This window comes from Melozone crissalis, unplaced genomic scaffold, assembly GCF_028551555.1.
Source record: "Melozone crissalis strain CALT ecotype California unplaced genomic scaffold, PUWL_Pcris_2 ptg000034l_1, whole genome shotgun sequence".
Classification (NCBI taxonomy): domain Eukaryota; kingdom Metazoa; phylum Chordata; class Aves; order Passeriformes; family Passerellidae; genus Melozone; species Melozone crissalis.
The window spans coordinates 13,934,922-13,947,771 of record NW_026535812.1 but is presented as its reverse complement, the minus strand read 5'-3'; the positions used below and the strand labels follow the sequence as shown (position 1 = coordinate 13,947,771).

At 37.5% G+C, this 12,850-nt stretch overlaps 1 protein-coding gene across 2 annotated transcripts in view; it reads right to left on the bottom strand.

The window, feature by feature from the left end:
* Positions 1-12,850, bottom strand: part of ACAP2 (ArfGAP with coiled-coil, ankyrin repeat and PH domains 2) — a 63,465-nt gene that overhangs the window by 35,705 nt on the left and 14,910 nt on the right. For both annotated transcript variants that reach the window (XM_054283058.1, XM_054283059.1), the window contains exons 2-7: positions 10,775-10,832; positions 7,924-8,043; positions 7,222-7,275; positions 3,670-3,728; positions 2,995-3,178; positions 751-795 (exon numbers count right to left, since the gene is read on the bottom strand). In XM_054283058.1, coding sequence (XP_054139033.1) covers positions 751-795; positions 2,995-3,178; positions 3,670-3,728; positions 7,222-7,275; positions 7,924-8,043; positions 10,775-10,832 — 520 coding nt within the window. The remainder of the gene's footprint in view (positions 1-750; positions 796-2,994; positions 3,179-3,669; positions 3,729-7,221; positions 7,276-7,923; positions 8,044-10,774; positions 10,833-12,850) is intronic.

The following is a 12,850-nucleotide window of genomic DNA, read 5'->3' as shown; positions in this document are numbered from 1 at the left end:
ATTCATGTCACCTGAAAGTTTTGTTATCTCTCTTTAACTGGGACATGTAAGGTACAGAGGGGCTATAGAATATTTTACTAATGATTCAAACCCATAAGCTTTATAACATAGCTGAAAAGACTGACTGGCCTTAAAATAGCAAACAAGTTGGGAATGTGCAGAGCAGAATAGCAGGCAGTTATAAACCAACCCAAGTAAAGTTTCTGCTTTTCAAGGAATTGAAAAAATTATGGGAGAGCAACTTCAGACATGTGAAAGAACAGCACTGTTTAATTTGTCACTCTCCATCTCAATAAACTTTTAACAGAGATAATGTGAAGTAGAAAAGGGAATTCAATGTGAAGCAAACTGGCATGCAGGTATAGCTTTATATTAATTTAGTAGATACCATACTATTCATACTAAAATTTGCCCTGTTCTTAGAAATAACAGAATTCATCTTATAAGTAGCACTTACTGTTTACAAAGTAATACATCAGACCTAAACAGCAGAATTCTCAGCAAAGTGATTTTAACCATGGAACACATACCAAAGGATCAAGAGTAGTGAAAACTGACAAGTGTTCAAATCTGAACCAGAAGGATTATCAAAAATAGTTAAACATGTATGCCCAGCTACAGTAAAGGCCAAATTGGCAGTCATCAAGCTGCCAAATGTATTGATAACATTTTGATCAATAAAAGGACTTAATTTTTAACATACTGCTTTGTGGTCATATTTTTAATTACAGAGGATAAAGTATATCTTACCGATTTTAAGATTTCTGCTCTCCTTTTAGATTGAAGAACATTGATCTAGGAGAAAAGAACAAACAAGCAATTTCTTTTATTCTAAACTTATTTTATTTTCAATTTTCCCCAAATAATCACATCCAATCTTAAAACATTGGAAGAAGACAGCTCAATATCAGACTTCCCAAAATACTTTTAAAAGAAGATGCACTCTAGTTCTGTCATGACATCAGTGATGCAATCAGAGAACACTTGCAAAGCTTGAGCTTCACAGTGATAGTTACAATTTTCTTTTATCAGCAGGGAAAGTACAGGACACCACTTGCTTGCTAGAAGTAATATAATACAACTTTCAAGGAAAATTGGTTTTCATTTTCAAGAGATTGAATTCAAGATGTTTCAAGCAGATGAGCCAAGCCAGCCCAACAACTCCTGGCAGAAGTTGTACTGCTGCCAGGGCAGAGTGAAGGATGGGAGCAGGGTTCCTTTTCCTCTCAGACTCACACTATTTAAGTATCCCAAAAATAGTCCCAGGCAAGCAAGAATGTAATAGTTTCACTAAGTAACTTTCTGTGTATACCTGGGCTTTTAAGCTAGCTGAAGTCACTGATTAAAGGTGTTGCCCTAGAACTTAGGGAATTCCACATTATACAGAAAAAAATGACAAATTTTCCACATTCACCTAGTTCCCCTATCTTCTTTATCTAATCTTAAAAGGTTGCCATCCAAACTACAGATTTTACTTTAAAAGACCCACTTAGCAGAAACAGGCATGATTTTGTAATTTAACACATCTATGTCAGTTTAGAATTTCAGCAAAATAAACAAACTTGCTGCAGCTATAATCAAAACCAGATTCTACTTCTATACTTAAGTGGTCATTATTTTGGAAAACTTTCTGCAGCAAAAATAATTGAGATTTGCTTGTATAGAATAAACCCTCAGCCTGTGAGGCAAAGAAAAATAAAAGGAAAGCAAAGGTTTTGAATTACACTTTAGAGCAAATCTAGCTACAAAGAAACCATAGTTGTGAAGCCATTTTCCCAGAAGAATCACTCAAGCAGACACAATTCCTAAAGCTGCATTGATTTTTGTCCACGTTGAGAGATGCTGAAACTGTTCCCAGTTACTCTAAATGCATCTGTATCCCAGGAACTGCTCATGCTTTGAACATACAAATTCCAGGAGGCAAACAGCCTGCAGTTCAAAGCACACACAAGGAACTGGCCTACTACAGTAGTGGCTGCCAGCTGCCCCCACCATCTAGTGCAGTACAAATAATCCTGTGGGGAATAATTCACACCACTTTTTAAACATCAAAATGACCTTAGTGTTTAAAAAGCTGGAGTTCAGAATTGGCCACTGACCACCATGTCTGTGAACATGCCCAGGCTGATAGGCTCCACTTCATTTTACAACTCATAATGCAATTTATAGAGAAGTTAATTAAGCTTTAAATAACTGACTGGACTGTCACAAATCAAGATGATAATGTCTAATATAAAACCAGCTTAATTGTAAACAGCTGTTCTGTTTTTGATCATAGGAGAAGCTCAGACTCATTTGGGAGCCCCCCAGCCTTCACACCATCTGAGTTGCAATAATCCTGTTTTGCTGTAGTTGTGGATAAGTATGAAGCAGATGAATTTTAAGTATCAAAAGAAAATTTACTACTGTATTTCAGAATTCAAAGCAGCTTGACAAAGAACACCTCTCAACACCATATGGGAGATTTTCACTAAAAAGATAAAGAATAATTAAGTTCTTGACTCCCCTTACAGCACAATCCCAAGCTCTGAGGCATCTAGACAAACTGAATACAACCCAAAGCTTACAGATAAAATTGCAGAAATACCCAAAGTCCTGTATCAGAATTATTCAGGTAATTTGCATTTCCTAGGCTAGATTACAGGTTTTACTTTATCTATATAAGAAACTGCAGTATATCTAACTCATGAAACATTTAGCTAAGTATCAGGCAAATACTGGGGTTTGTTCATAATTAATGTTCAACTTGAAAATTAAACTGTGTCACTGCAGCAAGGGCACTGAATACCAGAGCATTAAAGCAATAGGAATGCATCAATTAATTTTCCTCAGATTTTATTAAAAAAGAAATTATTTGCAGATAAAATTCTTCCTTTTTCCCCGAATCTCCACAGCTTCCAAGAATCTTACACAAAGAACTTCTAACATTGTAAAGGACATGTCTCTAACCTTATGTAACAAATGGTTTTGAAAAGCTCTCACTGCTGTCCTTACCTGAAGAACATAATCCAGAGCTATGTGTCGAAAACACTTCCGAGTTGCAGTCAAAATGTTGGTGGCTTCCTCTACCTCGTGCTGCTTATTCCTTTGAACTTGGGCATTTTTCACCAGGGCATTCTCCTTTTCTTCACTCACTTTTTCAAATTGTTTCTTTGCATCTTTAAATTTCCTAATATCTCTATGGAAAAAGGAAATATGGATGACAAATTAATTCCAAAGCATGAAAAAGAGTTTAAAGCTACATCAGACAGACCAAGCTTGGGACTGCTATAGCTGGTGTCCATTTCAAATTTTAGATTCTTCAACACATGCTTGGGTCAAATGGAAATGCACAATTATGACAGAAGCTTCTTGTCTTTCTTTTCCAGGGAAAGGACAAAATTGAAATGTAACTGAACACATCTAATGCCTGCTGGGGAAAAGCTTTGTCCCCCAAGCTTAGACAATTACAATATGTAATTAGATCAGTAATTCATCCTATTGCAACATTTCTGCAGCTGCATCTAAAGCCTCAGTGACTCGGGGTGATTTTTGACAAAGCCTTAATATACACTTCTCAATTTATGGGTGGCAATTTACAAGAAGGATGTTTCACTTACCCACTCAAATCAGATTTTTAAAATTCCATTTGATGTATAATTTTCCCATTACAAGTACAAATTAACTTACTCTTTAACGAAAGTCTGAAGCTGTGTTTTAATTGATCTTTGGATCTGGTCAAACAGAATCTGAAAGAAAACATTATTATGTAGGTCAGTAACTTGGAGGTATTCATACCTTCTGATTTCAGAAATACCAATGTTAATTATGCAGGATTACACGAGAATGTAATTATTAAACCACTGTGTCTCTAATACCAAAATATAAATCCCTTCACAGTAGTTTTGAAATAAATAAAAGATAAGGAAGAAAATAAGGAAAATAACACAAACCAAGCATCTTTTGCTGCTCTTTTCTTAAAGACTGTGGTTATAAGGAGACATAAGAGCTTCTGGCATCTTATTCTCTCATCCTGACATGCCTAGTTTCATATAAGTTTATTTATGTCAATTGTACAGTTATGTTCCTGAAGAAACAACTTTGAATGTTAAGGAGCCATTTTTTTTTCTTAGACTTTCACAATTTATCAACAACTAAAAGACAAATGAAACCATAGAAAGAACAGGCTCTTAACTTCTGGCAAAAACCCCAAAACCATGGATTGAAATTAATGCTGAAAATACTCATGCATACATGAGTATTCAGTACTATCTCCTTTACATGAAATGTTTGTAAAAAACCACCCACTGTTGGACTACTAAAAGGAATGGCTGATTCTTTTTAAGAATAAGTGATCTAAGCAATGGTTCCAAAATATCTTGTGATTTGGGAAGGCTGAAGGCACAAAATATAATAAATTCATTTGAATTGTAAAGTCTAAGATATTTGTTAAGTTTTTAAGGCCAAAGCACACCTGGATGTGAGATAGTTTGAATGTGCTCTTATGACCCAAAAAATTCTAACTGGAAAATGAAAACACACATTCCTTCAGCTTCACATCTGCCCTCTGAGTTTTAGGATGGAATGGAACTGGTCAATGACTACTGGATAAATCCTTTTGTCACTTATTGTGCAGACAAAAAATGTTGCCTCAATTTTCAACCCTTTGACACCTCCAATTCTGCATAACAGAAATACACAAGGCAGCATCACAAAAATAAAGCTGGCCCAGTTTAACAGAATCCCTCATAAAAGGTAAAAATCTTGAAATATTAAAGAATTTTCTTGAAAAGGAAAGCCAAAACCTCAAAGTTTAGGGTCAAAAAATGTTTTCTTTAAATGTTCTCAGATTCTGTATTAAGATTTGGAAATGGGAAACTATGTAATGCCAAATACTGACAGCAAAACCTTTACTAGCTCATCTCTCTTTTCTAGAAACAGTGAAGGGAAACATGACTGAGTTAAAGCCACTCATTAGCAGTGGTACTGTACCTTGCATCCAGTCTCCATGCTAAGAGCTTTTCAGGACCAAAGCAACCTGCTCCAACCTCACATCTGACCCTGATTTAGGCAGGCAGTCAAACCATCCACACCTCCTGAGGACCCTTCCAACCAGAATTGTACCTACCAGTAGCACGTGGAAGAACCTGTTTGTATTCCCACTTTGGGAAACCAGAAAAGCAGACAACTAGAATAAAGAACTTCTTGACAAACTGGAAGTCAGGCTGGGACTACTCCCACTGCTGACATTTAAGCTTGCCAGTGCCTGGAGAGTGCACCAATCAAGATCAATACCAAAAGATAAAACCAGATGGGAACTCAAATGTTTAGAGGACTCCCAGAAATATGAGCCTTGCATTCTGCTTACAGTAATGAAGAGAAAAAATGTGCTGGGCAGAAAAACACATAGACATCATTTCCCCTAAAAAAAACTAGAAAGAAGTGCCCAGACCATGATGTAAATCTGATTAGATTTACAGCCTTGTCAACATACTACCTTTCATACACTGCAAGTCCAAGAAAGCTGCTATTTGCCATAAGCTGTCACAGCTACTCCCCCACTGCTGAATCAGTGAAGATGCTGCATTAGGCTGGTCCCTGGCCTTATCTGTAGCAAAGCCTCACATGAAAAACTGACAGTCATCCAGAATGCAGTGGGAGCATCTCCTGCCCCTTCCATTCTTCCTTTCCTCTGTCTTCCTCTATCTTCTCCCTCCTGCTGGCTCTGACACCTTGGTCAGCAACAGACCTGTCACTCTGAGCCAGGAAGCCCTGTTGAACTCAGCAGATTCACAAAAAAGCAATGCAGAACCCCAACACATCTGGCAGAGCAATTGTGCCTCACTCCTGATGTTTGTTCTTTGGTAAAAGCCACTTTGTTTTCACTGTGCCTGAGCACAGCAAGGGCATGGAGGGGAAAAAAAACAGGGCAGAAGCCAGATGGGTCCTACTTAGATCTGAAAAGAAATCTTCTTCAATATGGTTTGTTCTTTGCTTTCTGCCTTCAAACTGCCCAAAAGGAACAGCTGTCCTATGCCAAATTTTACCAAAGCAGCGCAAGCCACCATCACACACAATAACAGCAGCAATAACACAGGACCTGTGTCAGAGGTGTCCAAAAGAGCAAACCACAGATAAAGACATGGCTAAGAGGGATTCCAGCAGCAAGATGTGTGATGAAGAGGGACAGCCTGGGCTCATCTGCTCCATCTACTCTGCAGAAATCACTGACATGAAAGTAACATTGCTCCAGAACTGCTGCTTTGAACCTTGGCCCTCCCTTCTCTCTTCTCACTTACTCTCTTCTTTACAGTTTTCATTAGATTAGGTGCAGATATGTACACTCTGCATAATGGAAAGAAAATCAAACACAATGCTATTAACCTGCCTTGCTTCCCTTTCATTCTAAAAGCATGCATTTAAAACAAAAAAAGCCTAATCAGACACTTTTAGAAACCTAACTTGAAGCTAGCAAACTTCCAATTCCATTCTATCTTGTCAATTTTCAGACTCCCAGTGGTATGAAAACCCCACATTTTAAGTGTCCTGCATATTTTCAGCACTTTGGAGACACTTCAGTTTGCTTCCAGCAATTTGCTGAGAAATTAACAAACAGCAGTTGGGCCAATGAAAGAGGAAAAAACCAGAAGAACAAACTTCTGAATACAAGACCAAACTCTTAAAAGGAAAAATAACAAATTAGTTTTAAACCTAGGGAAAGCTGAAGTTTCTGATTAACTCTGACTAAAATGCTAAAAATTACAATTAGTCTTAAATCCTAGCATTTTCTCCTTTCTCCACACTTACGTAAATCTGCTATCCCTCCAAAAAGAAAACTATAGGCAAATCATAGGTGCTTCATTTTGTGCATTATAAAGGAAAGGGGAGAAAATAGCAACTATGGAAAATATGATCATTATTTCAGACCAGCAAAGGTATAAACTCATAGAATGTAACAGTTACCATCAGTTTGATTCAAAAAGATGAAACTATCCAGTATTTACTGTCTTAGAGCACCAAAGCTTACAAATTCCAAATGAAAAATAAACCAAGATGGAAATCTGCAGAAAATGGGATATTTATAAATACTTTGTAAACAAAACATTATTAAAATAGTTATTTAACACCACTTAAACCATTACTTTGCAAACACTATCAACAAGAAAGGCATTAACATTAATCTGTTATCAAAAATAACTGAAGATGAGCTATCAGTGCCATGTTGCAGCTAGAAATACTCACATTATGATAATTGATCATTTCCTGTAAGGTGTCAGAGAACTTCATCAAATTGGTCTGTAAAGAGAAAATAAAAGTGGTTTAAGTTAAGCCCTATTAAAAACACAGCACAAAAGCAACAGTTCAGAGGTTTACAGCTTTTCAGTTTTTACAACTTGGAAATTCATTTTCCTTACAGCACTATTATGAGACTAAAACCATTAGGCTAGAAGGAGAGCACAGCTGTAATGACAAATAAATCTATTAAAGATACAAGCATGAAAAATGTTACTTCTATCTACCTGTATATAAAGCACCAAACTGAAGAAAAGTAGGAAAAATTCAAATTGACTAAAGATATGGGAAGCTCACATAATCTAAAACATTAATTTACAGTATTTAATATGACACTAACTAATATTTTTCACATTTAATACTCTGACTCAAAAAAAAAAAACAGGTTAACGTGTTGCCATCACCAGTGCACACACTCATCTAACACATGTTCTGAAATTTGGCAGAGCCATGTCACCACTGAAACTGAACAGCACAGACACCTGCAGTGCACCACAGCTGGGAAATCCCCACTCTAAAAGAGATAGCAAAGAAAAAGGAGCAAAAAGGCAAATAATTCCATAAACTTCAACTACTTCTCTGGCCAACTGCTATGCTGTACCTTTTTAAAGTCATGTTTCTTTCCCTCCCCTTTCACCTCAAAGAACTTACCTCAACCAATACATCTCTACAGGAATATTGTGCAAGGTCTCGAATTCCATTCATGAACTGCTTGTTGGCTGTACAAAATGCTTTCCCAGTGTCAATCATTGCAATACAAAGCTTCACCAGCTAAAATGAGTATATAAATAGAGAGAAAGCAGAAGGCTTATTTTGATTTGGTTTTTACACCATCATATAAACATGAGAAGGCTGAGCTTAGTTAAGGCTACAAAATAAAAATTTCCAAAGTTACATTCTCACCCTCAGATTCTATGAAAAGCTTTCTACTGTGTAGTAACAGCTATAAAAATACTATTCTAGGTCATTAGATATGCTATTGGGAAAGCTACCACTCTATAAACTTTTAAAATTAGTTTTTACTTGCTTTACTGTTAACTGACATGCCGCACATATTTCAAGAGAGTTTTACACAGGCAAAAAGTACAGCAGCTAAAACGTAACCCAAGCAAATGATGAGGTTATTGTGGTTTCTGAGGAAAAACACCACAAAACAAACAAAAACTACACCCACACCAGTTGTTTCATCCTGAGACACTGAGAATACAGGAAGAGGAAAGCAAAAGGCTCTGTGCACAAAGCACAGCTGAAGAGCCATGGTTACATCTCAGGAGGTGAAATCAATCGTGTTTCCACTCACAGACTAATCTCTGATGGCTTTGCACCCCTACCACTCATGCTTCAGTCAGCACCTAAGGTCTCATGGAACTGCAGTCTGATGAGAAGGTCTCAGTATCTTGTGATGGATGTTTTCCCACTTCTTGAACCATTTATGCACTGGGCCATTAATGTAAGAAACAGGGGTTACTGCAATTGCCAGGATGCTCTCCTGAGATGGGTGCATTATGACTGAGCTCCCCCACCCTAAGCCAAGCTGAGAATAAATCCAGAAGACTGAACTTTCATCTCTGAAAGATCTTTCAAGGATGGTAAATAAATTATCATGAAAAGCAACACAGAAGCACTTGGTCCTATGTTGGGGCAAAGAAACCATCCAAGCATCCTTCCTGCCTTAGTTACCCAGTAATTTTTATGTTGACTCAGATCCTTAGGGAAAATGTAAAGCTAAGCATGATCTTCCTCATTCTGATGAATGTCCAAGTTGCTTGAACAATGGACAGGAAAAAAAACCCACTATCAACATTAACCTTTTTCCTTTACCTTTGCTGATAAGTTCACAAGCCTGAACTGGGCTTGCTTTCTTCCAGAGAGCACAAAACTGCACACAATACAGCCCAAAGTCAAAATTGTGAGACAGTAAAACCAAGTTTAGTATGAACAACTGATCAGAAAAAGTTACCAACCAAGCCTAGACAAATTATTACCCTCAGGCCATACTTGCTTCAGCTCACCCAAGAAGTTTGGCTTTCAACTTTAGTATTGTACTATAAAGCCCTGAATAATGAATAATTCCATTTAAGGAATATGAGAATTCTTTTTCCCAAAAACTTTCAGACTGGTGGAAAAGCCAAACTTGTAAGTTTGATTTTTCAGATCTTCTAAATACTTACACTGGTTGATCTACCAAAAAAGATTCCACACCCCTACAGTAAAAATGTGTGTTATACCCAAAAGTTTCACCAAGATTCACACCAAATCAAAATTAAGGATGCTGAATTTATTTTGCAAGAGCAAGTTGCTAGATTAGTAGCTACTAAAAATGAGAAATACTATTACAAATAGTAAAGAACAAGTCTTCAGGCTTGACACCATATTTATTTGTCTCCAGCTTTTTGCAGCCTGCTCAACAGCTGCAGGAAAAAAAGGTTGCATTCAAAAAGCAGTTAGAGAGGTAAACAAATGACATCTGCCTGCCATGTGAAAACACAGATGAAAATAATTTAAAACATTTAGCACAGAGGCAAAGGAAAGACTATACAGATGAAAACCAAAAATAAGCCACTCTCAAAATACTAGCAAAGAAATAACAAAACGTTCCAAAGGTGAGGAAACCAATAAACAGATATTAAGGAGTTGAAAAGATGCTACATGTACTTTTTTATATACATGCACAAAGTATGACAAAATGCAGGATGAATTTTACAGTAGTCAAGTCCTCCACACAACAGTGAAGGATATACATACATACAATATACATATACATACACACATACATATATATACGCATCTACGTGTGTGTGTATGTGTGTACATATATATATGTGTGTATATATATATGTGTGTGTATATATATGTGTGTATATATATATGTGTATATATATATATGTGTATATATATATATGTGTGTGTATATATATATATGTATATATATATGTGTGTGTGTGTGTGTATATGTGTGTATGTATATATATATATATATATATATATATATATATATATATATACACATATATATATACACACACACACATATATACACACACACACCCCTGGCTGCTGTGCCTGAGATTACCAGTGACAAACAGCATGGATTTTAAATCTCCAAACCAAAGAGCACCCAGATGTCCCCAGCGCACGCCATTGTGCTCAGCAGGCTCTGGGTGCAGCAGTGACCGAGCCCTGGCCTTTATCTCCCCGGGAGCTGCAGGAGTTTGTGCAGCTCCCGGGCTGAGTCCCAGGGGCTCGGTGAGGGCCGCTCAGCCGGGAATTGCTCAAGCGGGGCCCCCGCCCAGCGAGGAGCGAGTTCAGCTGCCCAGTTCAGCTGCCCGGGGCTGCTGTGCTCCAGCCCGGCCTCCAGCTGGGGGCTGCAGCTGGATCCCTTCCCTCTGCAGAGCAGGGTGCTTGGTCAGCCACTGACACTTGCCAGCTGTGAACTCTAAAACAAAACCGAAACGCACTTTCTGATGTTTCTGAGACAAACACTGTTGAGTTAAAAGCTTACCTTGTCAAGTTTCAGTTCCAGCTCTGTCACATCTCCTTCTACCTCTTCTAAAGTTGCCCTGCGTGTATAAAGGAGGTTTTCCTTTAAAATTTTACACAAAAATAATCTGAGTCTGAGGAGAAGGGGCAGACATGCATTCATTTAACTCATTTATTGCCAACATAGTTTCACTTAAATTTCAGCTATAAAACAGCTTAGATTTTAAAGAACCACAATAATTGCAGGAAATTTGACAGTTCAAAGAAGAAAACTACATCACTGCTAAAATGTGGTCTATTGATAAAGATTTGAGATCAAATTTTATCAATCCTGATATCTGTCACACCAAAATAGGTTTTTTCTGTTCTTCTATAGACAATAGTCTATATGTTTGAAGCTGACAACAAAGGAAAGAAAGTGAAAGGTTGAGAGAATTTTCTTAACTCTTTTAGTGACCTCCTGGCTCAAACCCGCCAAATAGGGCAGCTATTTCATGAATAACCTTGCTATGAGATTAGGAAAAAATACAGCACTTGCCATGTGTCAATGACCCTGCAGGGAGTTCACATGGCACACTTGATTAGATCATTTACCTCTGGTCTACACTGGTCAAATCTTCCAGGCCAGTCAAATTTAACTTGCCAGTAAAAGCTGCTTTCATGAAGAATTGCTAAAGCACAGCTTTTTGCCTTTTTTTTTTTTCCTTTTTTTTCTCTCTCTCTTTTTCTAAGCTCATGTTTCTTTGGACACCTCCTTCCTTATTGCTACCTGAAAAAAACATGAGACTGAGGATGGATGACTCTTTGTTCAGAGTCCATGAACATTGCTGCTTCATCAGGCCATTGCCTGGAGAGCCAAATGGGCTCGTTTCTGGCAAGGAGAGCCCCTGGTGCCATCACAGGGTGCCCATTCTTTCAGTCATTCCAGCATAACTGCTCATGGAGCCACACTGGTTACCAGTAGTAGCCTGCCTTGGGGAAAAAAAGTAATAGGAAGTTTTCTGAAATGCTTTTTGGAAAATTGGATCAGACATTTCATATTTCAGTCCTACAGAAAAACCCAGCTCTTCCTGGAAAATGTTATATAGGCACGGAAGAATGATTTGGAGCAGGAATTTCTTAAGCCAACTTTATACCACTGAGGAGAGACTACACACAACCACAGCTTTACTGTCTCTTGCTAATTCCATTCTAGTTCACATGAATACAAGCCAAGAACACAAAAAAAAAAAAAAGGCTGGATCAGGCCCCATGTTCAGGAAAAGCAGTTTTTTTACAAGAACAGTTCTGAAAAATGCTGCCAATTGCTTGCAGATCTCAAACACTGAGCATGACATTCCCAGCTTTTGCAGATTTCACTACACATAGTTGCATTCCAATTCTTGTACCTCAATGCATTCCCACAGTTATGTCCTAGGTTTTACATCCAAGCAATCCCTGTACCTACATTTTGGCTTCTCCCTCTTTGCTAGCTTCAGACCATGAAGGATTTCAGGCAACATTAATTTCTCTTTTACTTTCTTTATTTTCTTTCATAACTGATTCATTTCCATTTAAGTCTCTAGTTAATCTTGTTTCGGAAAGCATTAAAGAGAATTAAAAAACACCAAAACCCAAAGGAAGGAAAAGCATCTCAATATTTAGACTTCAATTTTGTATTCGTTTGTTTATAATCACAGTACAACAAAATTTTATTTGTTTCTTTGGCATTAACATAAAAGCATGATTAAGAAGTTGTTTACAGAACTGCAGCAAGATCTGATAAGAGTATTATTTTTTGTGTCTTTAACTGAGTTCTAGCTCCACAGGACATAATGAGCTAGAAGTCTAAGATTCAAAATGAACAGAGATAAAGGCAGTTAGAGCAGGCAGAATGAAGACAACACATCTGTTCAGTAATTAAACCTCTATTCCAAGAGGCAAATTTTAAGACAGAATAAGCTCAAATGTTAGAAGTACCAGCAGAACATTTAAAAACTGAAACAATGAAGGGTAGATCAAGCAAAAAGAAGTATAAAGCAAAGCAGATAGAGGTTTGAAATGTCACAGGCCCCTGAGGCACCAGGCTGATTCTCTGGGCTATTTCCCACCATTGCCA